Below are 18,291 nucleotides of genomic sequence, written 5' to 3' on the forward strand. Positions count from 1 at the left end.
TATATATATTCAGTATCACCCCCCAAAAGAATGTTTATATTGAAGGGCACTTTTTTACAGGGCTGACTCTAGTCTTTGGTAACTCAGGCTATTGTCTAAGGCTTTTGATAGGAAAAAGATCCAAAGTTGTATGTAAATAATTGGTTTTAGGTTTTACCCCAGAAAAATAATTAGAAGAATATAGATGGGCTACATATATGTACTGGATCCGCAACCCAAAGAAGGCACCAAAATTGCGGGTCGATAGATATTTAATCCAATTGAAAATTTAAATTGTTTCACAAACCATAAAATGTTAAGTGCATCCAGTAATCATTTACCATAAAATTTTCCCATTGGTTTGTGTCTTCAATTTTGGTAAACTAAATTGTAATCTAAAATGTATTAATTGGAGGAACATTGCATTGAAATAGCAAAAGAATCCCAGGGCTACCAAGAGAGCCTTAGGAAACCCTAAAGTATTCATAGGGTGACTAGAGTAGAGACTCTAAAACACTATAATTTGCATTAAGCAAAACATTATACTAAAATATAAGAAACTTTTAAAAAATATATAAAATTGAGAAAATTACAAATTCAAATTCTATGAACTCTAGAAGATTGTCACAAAACAAGAAAAAAAAAATAGTCTTACGGAAGATGTCTTCCCTCCTCTCATTGAAGGTGTGGACCTTATACCATGGGTCTCATACTAAGGTTTACATCTCTTGTGAGAAGAATGATTTTTCCCATAAAAATGAATAATTTCTTTCAAAACATACCAAAACTTATTCTAACTTTTAAATTGAGAGTTATAATAAATTTTTTAACCATAAATAGCAAGAACACTTATTAAAGGCCTAAATGAAGGAATTTGGTGGCGAAATAGCATAAGTCATGGTCATGAGTTCCTCATAGAAATTCCGTTCAAGTCACCAAATTTTATGCAATTCAATCATTTGTTCGGATTAGTCCTACTAGTACTTTTTTTATTTTATAAATTTGTTGCATGTTGACTTTTGTCTGTCTTTTTGTTCAAAGAAACTGTATTCTATCCATTATACATCATCAATGATGATTGTTAAGAGCATTCACATTGAAAATGGCATATGCCACATATTGGTTCAATTTAGCATAAAAGCCCAAAACCCCCACACTATCTGGACTTGTAAAATCTAAGTATTGTAAAAAAAATTGCAATTGTGCTACAGTACGATTCTAAATGTAGAATCGCATTGTAGCTCAATTGTAAAATCACAAATTGTGCTACAGTGCGATTCTCATGAGACCACAGGTTAGTTCCAATAAAATATAAAAATAATATCAGTGGTAAATGCATTCGAAAATGATGTTATTTCAATTACAACTAATAAACAATTTCAAGTGAAAAATACCTTATCACTAACATTATTGTACTGTATATCTCCCATATAAGAAATAAGTGTATGTTTATTGTTTGGTGTAACTATTTTTACTTAAAAAAATAGTAAGATTGTATAAAATACAACTATACATAAAAATAAATGTGACTTCAAAAAATTATACCAGGCCCATAGTTTTTTGTAGTGGACTAACTCTAAAATTACATTACAATCAGGGTTATAGTATAATGGACTTAGACTTGGGTTACAATCAGGCCCGTAGTTTTTGTTTGATAGACTTAATTTTAATTGCAAAAGGTAATTACATTTTGTCACTTTTGTGTAGGAGGGTGGGCAAGTGCACTAGATGGCCCATATGCATGGGCATATCGTTTTGTTACGGAAAATAATGAGCAAACCTATTGTACCTCAACATCTTGTCCATGTGCTTCTGGAAAACAATATTATGGCCGGGGACTTATCCAACTCACTCAGTAAGTTTTTAAAATCACAAATTTGTTAATAAGTTACAGAAACAATTTATTTTAAAAATATTGATATGATTTATTATAATTGGTATAAAATAAAGTGGTGTCAGTGATGGATTTAAGTGTTATTAATATGATCCAATTACAACAAATCATGTTAACATTCTGAAAAATATTGTTAGGACATATGTGTTTCATATGTTAAGAACATATGTCATGATTTTATGTAATTGACTTATCCTTTGACAAAACGCATTTTACTTATATTTGGGTAGATTTAGGATGTGTTTAAATACTTCAAGAAACTATATTTCAAAATCAAGTGTTGAAGCCTTCAAGTTTGTCCAAGAAAACAAGTTGATAGTGTAAAATCATTAAAGCTCGACAACTGTATCTATCGAGTTTAAGAAAGCTGTTCAAAGTTTGGTGTGCTCGACACCTGCTCGACACCTTCTATCTGTTGAGGTTTAAGATTTTCAGAATTCAAATATGATTTTCTTGAGATCTGTGAATATGTCTTTGGGCCTTCTTTTCTCCTAACCCTAGACATATAAAAGGATTGTTTTAAGGGCCGTCAAACAGTTCACAAGTTGCACAAGTTTTGAGCAAACTCTGTTCAAGCAAATTGTGACAGGAGATGAAGTTCTTGCCCTAGTTCATCTCTTTCTCTTGAAGAAGTTGCTGTGTATGTGCACCGTAGGGTTTTGTGACCAAACATCTTCTTAATCTTTATCGTGTGGATGAACTGAAAAACTTTGCAACCAACAACCTTCTTAGTTGGTGATTGAAGTCGCGTACTGGGATCTGCGCAATTGGTTAGTCACGTACTTGGGAGTCATGCATCTAAAAGGGGAACTGTCACTACAGAACAAGTCCAATTGGGTATTGGGGTAAGGGTTCAACTGTAGGTTGGTAAGGTACTTGGAATTCCTTTACTTGTAACCGCTTGTTGTGATAATAGTGGAGTTTCGGGAGTGGTGACCTGAAAATCACCCGGCGGGGTTTTTGCCGTTAGGTTTTCCCCATTTGTAAACAAATCACCATGTTATTTATTTTCCACTGCATAATTAGTTTATTGGTGATTTGTTTGTGCTATCATGCGTTTGCATGATAAATTGATTAATTAATAACTTGGCTAATTAATTAATTAATTTCTATCATAAGGGTCATTCAGTTTGTGGCTTATCAAATATTATGTCAGATGACTTTTGTAACTTTGTTTATCAAAGACTTTGACCCTAACTTTGATGGTTCATCAACTTTTATCAGCAACTACAATTATGGGCAAGCAGGTAAAGCCATTGGAGCTGATCTCATAAACAATCCTGATCTTGTAGCCACAGACCCCACCATATCGTTCAAGACAGCCATATGGTTTTGTATGACCCCGCAAGCAAACAATCCATCCAGCTACGATGTCATCATTGGAAATTGGAGACCCTCTGCTGCTGACACATCAACTAGTCGAGTTCTGGGCTATGGTGTAATCACCAACATTATCAATGGTGGCCTTGAATGTGGCCATGGCTCTGATAATAGGGTGGCTGATAGGATTGGGTTCTATAAAAGGTATTGTGACATACTGGGAATAAGCTATGGGAACAACTTTTTTTTTTTTTTTTTTAAATTTATAGAATCAGCTATGGGAACAACTTAGATTGCTATAATCAAAAGCCTTTTTGCCTAAATAGCTTTGGTCCAAGGCAAAAATATGTTTAGCCAACTACAATAAGGAGACAATATAAACATATAACTTGGTGATTTTGTTGTTCCATAAGGTATCTCTAAGCTTACAAATAAATAAAGAATGAATTATATAAATTTGAGTACTTTCTAAATTATTCACTGCTTTGTTGGCTACTTCTGGTACGATGCTCACAAAGTCAACTGGGTATGATGCTCTCTTAATTAAAAAGAGATTGAATCATATTGGGTACCAATCTGCATAGCTGCCCTAGATGTCTACTTCTAAGTGAAACAAAGTATCACTCAAAAAAAGAAAAGAAAAAAAAAGGTATGACTCAAAAAATCGTTATGCTTGAAAAGATATGAGCAAATAAGTGATCAAATTAAGGTTATTTTCCAGCAACACCTTTCAAACAATTTTTGAACACTTTTGAATTATGATTATTTTTAACTATCCAAAATACTTCAATTATCCACGGATGACATTGGCCAAACTCTTCAAGATTTTTACATGCTTTCTTCCTTTGTTCCTACTTATATGGACAAACAGTACTGTCATGTGTAATTGCCAAGTGCCAACTCAATATGAAATCGGATCTTTAAGAAGCAATCTTACTTGAACTTACATTTTAAAGCTTTAATTTCAAAAGTACTCTAATATATTTACTACTAGTGGGTAGTTTTTCACCTTTAAAATACAGACAATATTTTCAGACCAAATCATTGCCAATTCAACATACTAGATGATATTCTATGCAATGTGCGGATACTTTACAATTTTATTTGAAATAATTTTTATGTATATTAAGACCTATTATAATACTTATTTTGTTGTATAGTATTTATGTTTGTCCACAATATTATTGAATACTTTGAAAATTTATTTATTTTTATTTCATATTTTATTAACAAAAATTGTAAAACACTATAAGATTATAACATGTTATAATATTTACTGTTAAAATTAGAATTTATTTTTAAATTGATTAAATGATTTTGAAATATATAAATAAGAATTTAAAACATAAAATACTTTTATATCCTAAAATTACATAAATTTAAGAAACCTCCCAAACATTTCTTCAACCTCTCTATTCTCATAACCAAATATGGAGACCTCAATCTCAAATACTCAATTCATTATCTCAATGAAATTAAGGAAATCATTTGTGATTATGAGTATCAATATAAAGAAAACGTGATTAAACAAAGAGAAATCGGCTATAAGTACATCCATTTGTCAAAATTTAATTATTTTTAGTTGGGCTTCTGAATCCTTTCAAAAAAAGAAAGGAAAACACTTTGAAATCATCATTGATTTTTATTTTATCACTATAACAGTGAAAAACCTACAAAAAAACCCTACACATTATGAGTTCTAAAAAAAAAACTAATTTCGTAAATAATCAATTAGAATGTTTCTTTTTCTTTCTCTTTAGTTCTAAAATAAAATACATTTATGACATTCTCAAACCAAAATCTCGAACATCCAAAGATTTAAAGTGAATCACAACCTTCATAAAATCCACAACATCCAACTTCAACATCAAAACCATAAGATACCATCACTGAATAAAAAAAAGCAAGCCCCTTTCCTTGTTTATAGCCTACTCATACGGGTTAGGATCAAATGGTATAACAATGTTGGAGTTATGTAAGTGTCATTGTAAGGTTGAAGACTTGAAGGTATATGACATCGTTTTTGGTTTGAGTGTATTTGAGATGAGATGACGTGGAGAGTTGGGGGCATGTGTATATAAATGAGTAGAAGTAAAAATGGTGAATGGAAATGCAAAGAGTTTTTTGTGTGAAAGAGAGGAAAAGTCTTGAAATATTGAACCAAATGAAACAAATAGTAGTCTTGAAACATTATTGAATAAAATGTAATTAACAAGAATTAGTATTGAAATATTAAACAAAAATAAATAAATAAATAGTCCCTATTTTTAAAGTTGTTCTTATCTCTTATATGGTTTAACAGTATTTCAATTCTTTTTAGAATGAACCACATGGTATAAACTCATGCTCTTCTGCATGAGGTCTTTGCTTTATATATATATATATATATATATATTTTTTTTTTTTGATGATTATTGCATAGGCAATTGTATGTCCAGTCATTGGAGTGGAAAGTTAGGCATTAGTAAATCAATTCATTCACAAGGTGGTGGTAAATGCCCTATTCCCTCATCCACAAGGTTCATTGAATACGGAAGGCAGACTTTAAAATGCAGACAAAAATCCTATTGCTATTGCTAATTGGCAGCACGCAAAGAGCAATTCAACCGGCAGATATAATGGCATTAATGGACCACACCTTAGGATGATGATAGTTGGGCTCGTTTGGTAATATTGTTCTAGTAATGTTGTTTGTATTTTTTGGAAATATGTGTGGGTGAAAAAGTGTGTGAAAATACAAATAATGTTGTTTAAAAACTGAAAACATGTATTTAAACACATGTACCAAACGGGCCCTTGATTTTCCTATTCTTTGTAAGACTGGTAAGCTAACATTTGTATTTGGCTTTGAACTTAGTCAAGCCACCCTTGTCTTCTCTCAAAAATAAAAAAGCCACCCTTGTCGAGCTTCTTTGACATTTTTGAACAAGAGATCGATAATTACCAAACCAAAAATGGGGAATAAGAAAGAAAAACCTGTCATACTCTCTTTGAATTAATTCGTTCGCAATCCAAAACATCTTGAAATCAAACAAGGATTGAAATCAAACATCTTCATACTATAATTATCCTTATCCAATCCTAAAAGTCTCTATGAAATATTCAACCGATCCTAGCCATGTTTCTAAACAATTCAAATACCATAAGCATGTTACTAGCATATTATTGAAAGCTAGAAACTAATTAAACAAAAAATCAACCAATACATTATAAAGCCAGGGCTTCTAGGTGATTTTAGGAACGCATGACCAAAGTTACATATGCAAACTCCTTAATCAAGCCGGCATACGAGTGGGCCTTGAGGCAGAAATTCTACATTCTAACTATTCTAGCCTAAACTAGTTCCTATAGTAAAAGAACCTAAAACTAGAATAGCAGTCAAGATAAACCCATAACACTTTCCTATATATATAGGTACATTCTCACCATTGCTTTGCACAAACACTCAAAAAAATGAAGCTCTTTTCTTTGATACTTTTCTTAGCTTTCTTGCTTGGAGCCTCAGCAGAACAATGTGGATCACAGGCTGGGGGTGTTGTATGTCCAAGTGGGCTATGTTGTAGCCGATTTGGATGGTGTGGCAGTACCTCTGATTACTGTGGAAATGGTTGCCAGAGCCAGTGTACTTCTGGTGGTGGTTCCCCTGCAACTCCATCTCCTACACCTAGTGGTGGTGGTGGCGATGTTGGCAGCCTTATCAGTGCGTCTCTTTTTGATCAAATGCTTAAATATAGGAACTGTTAACAATATAAAGTGTGAGAGAAAGACTGAATAGTCTGTATATTGATGTGTGTATAATAATGTACAATAGAGAGTCTTATATAGGCTAGGTATGTGTGCAGTACAAGTAAAAGGAGTAACATCCCCCCTCAAACTTGAGGTGGCAAGGAGGAAGCCAACTGGAGTTTGGATATAAGATCTTGAAGACGACCAGGCGGGTGAGTCTTGGTAAAGATATCAGCAGGTTGGTCTGCAGAGGAGATGGAGAACAACTTGAGATTTCCTTTCTTGAGATGTTGGCGAGTGATGTGGTAGTCGATCTCAATATGCTTGGTGCGTTCGTGGAAGACATCATTATTTGCAATGTAGATAACACTATGATTGTCACAATAAAGATGAGTGGCAGTGGGCTGTGGAGCATCCATGTTAGCCAAGAGCCAGCGAAGCCAAACAAGTTGCAAGTGGTGTCGACAAGGGCACGATACTCAGCCTCAATACTAGAACAGGAAACCACATCCTACTTCTTGTTGCGCCACGAGACAAGAGAAGTACCTAACAGGAAACAGAAACTTGTGATAGAGCATCGATCAGTCGGATCACTTGCCCAGTCAGCATCTGAATAAGCATAAAGCTCGAGAGAAGATCGAGAGGAGTAATGCAGACCATGATAAAGTGTGCCTTTGACATATCGAAGAATCCGAAGAACAGCAGCATAGTGGATAGAACGAGGTGCATCCATGAACTTACTAAACATACCCACGGCATGTGAAATATCTGGACGAGTAACAGTAAGATAGATCAATCTGCCAACCAATTGACGATAGCGAGTAGCATTGGATATAGTGTTAGGTTCTAAAGTGTAAGACTTTATGTATTTAGAACTCTAATTTGTATTATTGGCAAACCATGATCAAAACAATGTGTTTAGAAGTGTTTAAAGCTAGCTCAAAGTTGTATGTCAATGTAAAGTTGGAATCGAGTGTAAAGCAAAAAGCACTGTGGCTTTCGGCCTGGCTCGATCGATCGAAGCTTAGGTTCGACCGATCGAAGCTCGGGCAGATTGCTTTTCTGCATAATTTTCCAACTCAGCCCTAGTTGTTTTAAAACGTTTTTAGGGTTTCTTATTTGTCCTAAGTATAAAAGGCAAACCCTAGCCACGTTTTAGTGTTGCTCATATTACGGTTTGTGTAAATCTCTTGTGAGATCTAGAGGAGTTTTCCTTTACACAAATTTAGGGTTTTCAAGGAGGAGATATTCTCTACACCTTGATGATCAAAACAGTTGCTGCCATTAAAGCTTAAAGAATACACAAGCGGGGGTGCTTGTAGCTGGTGGGAATCCAAGAAAGAAGGAGTCCGTGGATTCGGAGCTTGCACGTGGTCGTGTCAGTAAGTTCTACTGGTTGGTAGCATTAGGAAGTCGAGCGGGGGTGCTTGTAAGTCCTTTTGTATGAACTTCGATTCTTTCATGATAGTGGATTCAAGTTTACCTTGAGGATAGCTAGGTCAAATCCTCTCCAGATTTTTACCGGTTTGGTTTCTTGGGTGATCATATCGTTTGTTATTTATTTTCTGCTGCTTTGCATGATTTGATCTTTATTATTGTGATAACCTAGACTTGTTTAATTGGACTAAGTAACAACTTGGCTAATTACCTAGGTTTAATAAATTGTTTAAGGGGTCTAAAAATTGTCATATAGGTTCACCGTCCAAGGGTGTCAGCTTTGCATTGTATTCTAAAGGAGTGGAAACAGTCTTGTTGTCGGTGACACCGGCTTTGGAGAGAAGATCAGAAGCATATTTAGCTTGGGAAAGATAGTATCCATCAGAGGATGAGGAAACCTCAAGCCCAAGAAAATAGCTGAGAGTGCCCAGATCTTTCATCTCAAAATGCTGACTAAGGAAGTGCCGAAGAGAGCGGATACCTGCAGAATCATCTCCAGTAATAATCATATCATCAACATAAAGAAGAATAAGAGTGATACCAGCAGAGGATCTTCGAACAAAGAGAGCAGTGTCATGAGGACTCGAAGTGAAACCCTGCTGAGCAACAACTGAGCTAAACTTTTCAAACCAAGCTCGAGGAGCCTGCTTGAGGCCATAAAGAGCACGGTGGAGGCGGAAAACTTGATTGCCTGAGTGTGGATAGCCAGGGGGTGGTTGCATGTACACTTCTTCATGGAGGTCTCCATTGAGGAAAACATTCTTCACATCTATTTGATAAAGAGGCCAACGGCGAATTTGTAACGACCCAAGGAAAAGCGCTAGCCACATCTGCGCTATACCTCAAGAGGACTAGTCACAATTGAGGCTCCTTGTAGTTGTTAATAAAGCCCAGTTCAACCCAGTAAATACCCGATGTGGGACTCATCACACACCCACACACATCACACAATCAATCAATCAAATCGGGGCATCACAATCTCCCCCACTTAAATCCCTAACGTCCTCGTTAGGGCCCACTTTGTAGGGTAGTGTCTTTGAGCCCACACGGGGTTACCAGGCTAGCTCTGATACCATATGTAACGACCCAAGGAAAAGCGCTAGCCACATCTGCGTTATACCTCAAAAGGATTAGTCACAATTGAGGCTCCTTGTAGTTGTTAATAAAGCCCAGTTCAACCCAGTAAATACTCGATGTGGGACTCATCACACACCCACACACATCACACAATCAATCAATCAAATCGGGGCATCACAAATATATAACGACCCAAGGAAAAGCGCTAGCCACATCTACGCTATACCTCAAAAGGACTAGTCACAATTGAAACTCCTTGTAGTTGTTAATAAAACTCAGTTCAACCCAGTAAATACCCGATGTGGGACTCATCACACACCCACACACATCACACAATTAATCAAATTGGGGCATCACAATCTCCCCCACTTAAATCCCTAACGTCTTCGTTAGGGCCCACTTTGTGGGGTAGTGTCTCCAAGCCCACACGGGGTTACCGGGCCAGCTCTGATACCATATGTAACAACCCAAGAAAAAGCGCTAGCCACATCTGCGCTATACCTCAAAAGGACTAGTCACAATTGAAACTCCTTGTAGTTGTTAATAGAACTCAGTTCAACCCAGTAAATACCCGATGTGGGACTCATCACACACCCACACTCACACACATCACACAATTAATCAAGTTAGGGCATCACAATAAATATGTAACGACCCAAGGAAAAGTACTAGCCACATCTGCACTATACCTCAAAAGGACTAGTCACAATTGAGGCTCCTTATAGTTGTTAATAAAGCCCAGTTCAACCCAGTAAATACCCGATGTGGGACTCATCACACACTCACACACATCACACAATCAATCAAATTAGGGCATCACAATCTCCCCCACTTAAATCCCTAACGTCCTCGTTAGGGCCCACTTTGTGGGGTAGTGTCTCTGAGCCCACACGGGGTTACCGGGCCGGCTCTGATACCATATGTAACGACCCAAGGAAAAGTACTAGCCACATTTGCGCTATACCTCAAAAGGACTAGTCACAATTGAGGCTCCTTGTAGTTGTTAATAAAGCCTAGTTCAACTCAGTAAATACCCGATGTGGGACTCATCACACACCCACACACATCACACAATCAATCAAATTGGGGCATCACAAAACTGCAGCCACGACAATGAGACATCTGACAGATGTAAGGCGAGCAACAGGAGCAAATGTTTCCTTATAGTCAATACCATACTCCTGAGTAAAGCCCTTGGCAACTAGGCGAGCCTTGTATCGTTCAACAGATCCATCAGCCTTAGTCTTGATCTTGTAAACCCACCTACAACCTACTACAGACTGACTAGGAGGCAAATCAACCATATCCCAAGTGTGATTTTTATGAAGGTCATCTAGTTTTTTGTTCATAACTTGTTGCCAAAAAGAGGGTCAGTATGGGCCTCACGATAGGTGTGAGGTTCATAGCGGGTGGCAAGAGCAAAAGAGCAGTGATAATCAGTGAGATAAGGGGGAGGAATGCTTACCCGAGTGGAACGACGAAGTTCAGGACCAACAGGAGACTCAGAAGTGGGTGGTGCCACAGGATCTAAGACAGGCGGGTCATATGCCGGAGACAGAACCAGAGATGAGTCGTCTGGAGAGGCAGCTGATGTTGAAGAATCCTCCACAAGTTTAGGATAGAGAGGGAGGAAAAGATTAGTAAAAATGGGAGACTCTGAGGAAGAAGATGCAGGAAACTGCTGAAGACTCGTGAAAGGACGATGTTCCCAAAACTCAACATGACGGGAGACACGAAGGCGATGAGAAATGGGATCATAGTAGTGAAAACCCTTTTGAGACACACCATAACCAAGGAAACAACAGAGACAAGAGACAAGTACGAGGTTGGAGCTTTGTTCGTTCATGAGGAGGAAGAGAGGCAGAAATGAGAAGGGTGCAGACAACATCAAGAATGTGACAATGTTTTCGTTCTGTACGACCATTTGGTTGAGAGGTGTAAGGACAAGACCGCCGAGGAAGAGTACCATGACTGTCTAAAAAGGATAGGAAATATTTATCATTATATTCTTGAGCATTATCTGATCGAAAGACTTTAACGGTGCGATTGAACTGTGTTTCAATCATTTTATGAAATGTTTGGTAAATAGACACAAGTTCAGACCTATGGTGAAGCAGATAAATCCAAGTATATTGAGAAAAATCATCCATAAATATGACAAAATATTTAGATCCCCCCTCAGTGGGAACAGGTGCAAGACCCCAAATATCAGAATGTATAAGATCAAAAGGGGCAGAAGAAAATGAGTCACTTTTATTAAAGGGCAATTTTGTTTGTTTGCCAAAATGACAAGAAGTACAATCAAATTTTTGAAACTGAACGGAACCTAAATGATCTTGAGAAGCTAACAACTGAAGACGAGATAAGGATGGATGACCAAGACGAGCATGCCATAGATCAGGTGAGGAGGTGGGAGTGGTAGCAACTGCAGAAACAACTTGTGAAGGAATCTTCAAGTCATGAACCTCAAACATGCGACCAACCTTATGGCCTGTCCCAAGCACTTGACCCGTCTGGGGATTCTGCACATCCACACCATGATTAGTAAATAGAAGATCTACGCCTAATTCACAAAGTTGACCAACAGAAAGCAAATTGATGGATAACTTTGGAATATGAAAAGTGTCACTAAGGGATAAACAAGGAGAAGAGATTGTTCCTTTATGACTAACAGGCATAGGAGTTCCATCAGCAGTGTAAATGGTGATTGGATGTTCTAAGGGTGCTTTATCAGAAACTTGGGATTCATCAGGAGTCATATGGTTACAACATGCAGTATAAAAAAACCAATGTTGTTTACCTGAGGTGACAGAAAGGGTAGTGGAAGTGCAGGATAAAACCTGTTGAACAACTGCCTTAATATCAGCCGTAGTAAGTGAGGAAGCCAAAGATGGACCTGTAGGAACCGATGGATTTAAAGGACATACAGCAACTGCCTGAGGAAGAGAAGCTTTTCTGCTCTTGCACAAATTTCTGTAGTTTGCGACAAACAGAGATGTCGTAGCCTTTGGCACGGCAAAACTTGCAGTAAGTACCTTTGGAAGACTGAGAGGTGGGACACCTGGAGTTTATTTGTGGAGGAGCAGTGAATGCAACAATGGGAGGCTGTGGAGAGGGTGTAGCCAATACATGATCAGATGATGACATGTGATAAGTAGGCCGATGATTCTCCTCAGAAATGAGCTCCTTTACTGCAGCATCAAGAGAAGGAGTAGGAGACCGGCTAAGCAGAGAAGCCCTAGTAGGCTTAAAATCCTCACGTAAACCCATCATGAAGTGCATAAATTTACGGCGATCCCGATATTTGACAAAGAACTCAATGTCCTTAGAACACACCGGTGGAGGATCTGCAGCAGAGAGTTGTTCCCACATAGTAGAAGTTTGAGAATAAAAATCAGAAATAGATTGACCTGTCTCTTGGTGCATTTGATAAAGTTTTGATTCAATATGGAACTCCAAACTTGAATCATTAATGCAATTATAGCAATTGGCCAAAAATTTCCAAGCAGCCTCAGCAGTTTCAAGACGAGGAAGAAGATTATGAATGGAGGGAATAGAGGTATTGATAAACCAAGACAAGATCTTATTCTGAATACTCTCCCATTCCTCTAGGCGATCTTCATAATCATCATCTGTTGTAACAGTAGTCGTGAAAGACTCTTCAGCAGCTGTGGCTTTGGACTTAGGGTTTGGTACTGGCTTAGGAATTGAACTAGTCACATATCTCCACAATTTACGACCCTTGAGAAAGACAGTCATATTCTGAGACCATGCATGATAGCTAGTAGAACCATCCAACATAATGGTGATAGGACGTATGATATCTCGTTCACTTTGTTGAGCCATAATGACGAAAATGACCAAAAAGTGAGATTTAGAGACCTCAAATGCAGAAATGGAGCCCAACATCAGAATCTACGTGAAAAACTGAGCAAGACAGGTTCTGTTGAAATATTTTGACTTGGTCAAAGTCAATGGTCAACGGTCTGGTCAAGTCAACGGTCAACGGATGACGTGTGCTGACGTGGCAGTGTGACGTCACCCTAGGGCTGACGTGACAGTACATGAAACGGAGCAGGCGCAGGCGCGTGTGGCGCATGTGAGCGCGTGTGGCGCATGTGAGCGCGTGGGGCACATGTAGGCCGTGTGACCTGGCGCGTGAGGGATATGGACGGCGCGTGGAGCGCGTGCTCGTGAGGTAGAAACTTCATCCGGCGCGTGGGGGTGCGTGTGAGGTGGTTTCTGGCCGTTCTTGGTTGGGTTCTGCTCCAGATTGTCTGTTCTGTCGCTCAATGCCTTTTCTTTGACAGTTGGATGAGCAGAATGATGAGATCCGAGAGTTGCTGGGACTGTGGGCGTGACGACGGTGACTCGCTTTTGACAGTGACTACTGGATGAAGGCGAGGGCAGTGGAAGAACGCCGGAGATGTCCACAGAAACCAGAAAGTCAGAGGAATGACTCTGATACCATGTTAACAATATAAAGTGTGAGAGAAAGTCTGAATAGTCTGTATATTGATGTGTGTATAATAATGTACAATAGAGAGCCTTATATAGGCTAGGTATGTGTGCAGTACAAGTAAAAGGAGTAAACTACAAGTACAATATACTGGGTTAAGCCCAATGGACTAAACTAGTCTAAGCTATACACTAACAGGAACGATCCAAAATGTAAAAGTAATGGATTCTACACTTACAATGCTTTCATTGTTGCTACTCGATCTTTCAATGGCTTTGGCACAACTGGTGATGTTACCACACGTAAAAGAGAGCTTGCGGCTTTCTTAGGTCAAACCTCTCATGAGACCACAGGTTAGTTCCATACTAAAGATAAAATATAAAATTGATATAGGTGGTAAACCATATGAAAATGATGTAATTTTTAATTACAATTAATTGACCATATCAAGTGAAAAATACCTTATCACTAACATTATTGAATTGTATATCTCCCATATAATAAATAAGTGTACGTTTATTGTAACTATTTTCACTTAAAAAAAAAAAAAAACTGTATAAAATACAACTATACATAAAAATAAATGTGACTTCAAAAAATTATACCGGGCCCGTAGTTTTTGTAGTGGACTAGCTCTAAAATTACATTCCAATCAGGGTTATAGTATAATGGACTTAGACTTGGGTTACAATCAGGCCCGTAGTTTTTGTTTGTCTGACTTAATTTTAATTGCAAAAGGTGGTTATATTTTGTGTAGGAGGGTGGGCAAGTGCACCAGATGGCCCATATGCATGGGGATATTGCTTTGTTACGGAAAATAACAAGCAAACTTATTGTACCTCAACATCTTGGCCATGTGCTCCTGGAAAACAATATTATGGCCGGGGACCTATCCAACTCACTCAGTAAGTTTTTAAAACCATAAATTTGTTACTAAATTAGGGAAAAAATTTATTTTCATAAATATTGATATGATTTATTATAATTGGTGTATAATAAAGTGGTGTGAGTGATGGACTTAAGTGTTATTGATATGATTCAATCACAACAAATCATGTTAACGTTGTGAAAAATGTTATGTCCGATGACTTTTGTGACTTTGTTTATCAAAGACTTTGACCCTAATTTTGATGGTTCATCAACTTTTATCAGCAACTACAACTATGGGCAAGCAGGTCAAGCCATTGGAGCTGATCTCATAAACAATCCAGATCTGGTAGCCACAGACCCCACCTTATCGTTCAAGACAGCCATATGGTTTTGGATGGCCCCTCAAGCAAACAAGCCATCTAGCCACGATGTCATCATTGGAAATTGGAGACCCTCTGCTGCTGACACATTAGCTAGTTGAGTTCCGGGCTATGGTGTAATCACCAACATTATCAATGGTGGCCTTGAATGTGGCTGTGGCTCCGATAATAGGGTGGCTGATAGGATTGGGTTCTATAGGAGGTACTGTGACATATTTAGAGTAAGTTATGGGAACAACTTAAATTGCTATAATCAAAAGCCTTTTGCCTAAATAGCTTTGGTCCAACGCAAAAATATGTTTTGCCAACTACAATAAGAAGACAAGATAAACATATAATTTGGTGATTTTGTTGTTCCATAAGAGATCTCTAAGCTTAAAACAAATAAGAAGAATTATATAAAATTTGAGTACCGGTAATTAATATTGTAGCTAGCTTTACCAAACTGTACGTCCGATTTTATATTACTTTCTAAATTCTAAATTATTAATTGCTTTGTTGGCTACTTTGGGTTCGATGCTCACAAAGTCAATTGGGTATGATGCTCTCTTAATTAAAAAGAGATTGAATCATATTGGGTACCAATCTGCATAAATGCCCTAGATGTCTACTTCTAAGTGAAACGAAGTATCACTCAAAAAATCGTTATGCTTGAAAAGATATGAGCAAATAAGTAATCAAATTAAGGTTATTTTCCAGCAACACCTTTCAAACAATTTTGAACACTTTTGAATTATGATTATTTTTAACTATCCAAAATACTTCAATTATCCACGAATGACATTAGCCAAACTCTTCAAAATTTACATGCTCTACTTATATGGACAAACAGTACTGTCATGCATGTGTAATTGCCAAGTGCCAAGTGCCAACTCAATATGAAATCGGATCTTTAAGAAGCAATCTTACTTGAACTTACATTTTAAAGCTCTGAGTTCAAAAATTACTCTAATATATTTCTACTAGTGGGTAGTTATTCACCCTTAAAATACAGATACAATATTTTCAGACCAAATCATTCTCAGTTCAATGATATCTCGTGTGATGTGCAGATATTTTATAATTTCATTTGAAATAATTTTTATGTATATTAAGACTTACATATAATATTTATTTTGTTGTATAGCATTTATGTTTGCCCACAATATTGTTGAATGCTTTGAAACTTTATTTTTTTAATTCATATTTTATTAAAAAAATTGTATAACACTATAAGACTATAACATATTATAATATTTACTGTTAAAATTAGAATTTATTTTTTTAACTAATTAAATGATTTTGAAATAAAATTACATAAATTTAAGAAATCTCCCTAACACTTCTTCAACCACTGTATTCTCAAAATCAAATATGGAAACCTCAATTTCAAACACTCAATTCATTATCTCATTGAAATTAAGGAAATCATTTGTGATTATGAGTATCAACATAAAGAGAACGTGATTAAACAAATAAAAATCAGCTAAAAGCACATCAATTTATCAAAATTTAATGATTATTTATTTATTTATTTATCACTATGGCTCATACCATACAAAATAGCAGTAAAAAACCTACACATTAGCAGTAAAAAACCTACACATTATGAGTTGTAAAAAAAAAAAAGAAGCTAATTTCATAAATAATCAATTAGAATGTTTCTTTTTCTTTCTCTTTCTCTTAAATTCTAAAATAAAATACATTTATGACATTCCCAAGCCAAAATCTCAAACACCCAAAGATTCAAAGCAAATCACAACCTTCATAAAATCCACAACGTCTGACATCAATATCAAAACCATAAGCTATTGTCACTGAATAAAAAAAAGCAAGCCCCTTTCCTTGTTTATAGCCTACTTGTATGGGTTAGGATTAAAGGTATGATAATGTTGGAGTTATGTAGGTGTCGTTGTAAGGTTGAAGACTTGAAGGTAAATGACATCGTTTTTGGTTTGAGCGTATTTGAGATGAGATGACATGGAGGGTTTTGGGCATGTGTATATAAAGGAGTAGAAGTGAAAATGGTGAATGGAAATGCAAAGAGTTTTTTGTGTGAGAGAGAGAGGAAAAGTTTTGAAATATTGAACCAAATGAAATAAATAGTAGTCTTGAAACATTATTGAATAAAATGTAACAAAAGGTAGTCTTGAAATATTAAACCAAAATAAAATAAAATAAAGAGTCCATATTTTTAAAGTTGTTCTTATTTCTTATATGGCTTAAGAGTATTTCATTTCTTTTTATAGAATGTGCAACATGGCAGAAACTCATGTTCTTTCGCATAAAATCTCTGCTTATATGTGTGTGTATATATATATATGTGGATGATTATTGCATAGGCAATTGTATGTCCAGTCATTGGAGTGGAAAGTTAGGCATTAGTAAATCAATTCATTCACAAGGTGGTGGTAAATGCCCTATGCCCTCATCCACAAGGTTCATTGAATACGAAAGGAAGACTTTAAAATGTAAACGCATATCGTACTGCTATTGCTAATTGGCAGCACCCAAAGAGTAATTCAATTGGCAGATATAATGGCATTAATGGACCACACCTCAGAATGATGACAATTGATTTTCCTATTCTTTGTAAGGCAGGTAAACTAACATCTGTATTTGGCTTTTAACTTAGTCAAGCCACCGTTATCTTCTCTCAAAAATAAAAAACAAAGCCACCCTTGTCGAGCTTCTTTGACATTTTTGAACAAGAGATCGATAATTACCAAACCAAAAATGGGGAAGAAGAAAGAAAAAGCCGTCATACTCTCTTTGAATTAATTCGTTCGCAATCCAAAACATCTTGAAATCAAACAAGGATTGAAATCAAACATCTTATTCATACTATAATTATCCTTATTCAATCCTAAACGTGTCTCTATGAAATATTCAACCGATCCTAGCCATGTTTCTAAACAATTCAAATACCATAAGCATATTATTGAAAGCTAGAAACTGATTAAACAAGAAAATCAACCAAAACATTATAAAGTCAGGGCTTCTAGATGATTTTAGGTACGCATGACCAAAGTTACATATGCAAACTCCTTAAGATGCGTATGCTAAGTCAAGCCGGCATACGTGGGTGTCTTGAGGCAGAAATTCTACATTCTAACCATTCTAGCCTAAACTAGTTCCTATAGTCAAAGAACCTAAAACTAGAAGGAAAT

The 18,291-nt window shown here is 36.6% G+C and overlaps 2 protein-coding genes across 2 annotated transcripts; both read left to right on the forward strand.

Annotated features, from left to right (window-relative positions):
• The first annotated feature begins 639 nt into the window (after positions 1-639).
• On the forward strand, positions 640-3,485 carry LOC115974025 (endochitinase-like). The gene is made up of 4 exons (XM_031094251.1): positions 640-663; positions 1,252-1,273; positions 1,687-1,834; positions 3,098-3,485. The coding sequence occupies exons 1-4, from the start codon at positions 640-642 to the stop codon at positions 3,483-3,485; spliced, it is 582 nt and encodes a 193-aa protein (XP_030950111.1).
• Positions 3,486-6,635: 3,150 nt separating this feature from the next.
• On the forward strand, positions 6,636-15,549 carry LOC115977506 (endochitinase-like). Its single transcript, XM_031099388.1, has 4 exons — positions 6,636-6,927; positions 14,091-14,245; positions 14,650-14,797; positions 15,045-15,549. The coding sequence occupies exons 1-4, from the start codon at positions 6,647-6,649 to the stop codon at positions 15,241-15,243; spliced, it is 783 nt and encodes a 260-aa protein (XP_030955248.1). The 5' UTR covers positions 6,636-6,646; the 3' UTR covers positions 15,244-15,549.
• The last annotated feature ends 2,742 nt before the right edge of the window (positions 15,550-18,291 follow it).

Source organism: Quercus lobata, chromosome 2 (assembly GCF_001633185.2).
Source record: "Quercus lobata isolate SW786 chromosome 2, ValleyOak3.0 Primary Assembly, whole genome shotgun sequence".
In the NCBI taxonomy this organism is placed as follows: domain Eukaryota; kingdom Viridiplantae; phylum Streptophyta; class Magnoliopsida; order Fagales; family Fagaceae; genus Quercus; species Quercus lobata.

Bases quoted from the DNA above. Each gene is read 5' to 3' on its own strand.
- LOC115974025 (XM_031094251.1), top strand. From the start codon at position 640: ATGTCTTCCCTCCTCTCATTGAAG. The intron at 664-1,251 runs GTGTGGACCTTA...ATTGTGCTACAG, and splicing joins CTTCCCTCCTCTCATTGAAG to TGCGATTCTCATGAGACCAC. The intron at 1,835-3,097 runs GTAAGTTTTTAA...AACTTTTATCAG, and splicing joins GGACTTATCCAACTCACTCA to CAACTACAATTATGGGCAAG.
- LOC115977506 (XM_031099388.1), top strand. From the start codon at position 6,647: ATGAAGCTCTTTTCTTTGATACTTTTCTTAGCTTTCTTGCTTGGAGCC. The intron at 6,928-14,090 runs GAACTGTTAACA...ATACACTAACAG, and splicing joins GATCAAATGCTTAAATATAG to GAACGATCCAAAATGTAAAA. The intron at 14,798-15,044 runs GTAAGTTTTTAA...AACTTTTATCAG, and splicing joins GGACCTATCCAACTCACTCA to CAACTACAACTATGGGCAAG.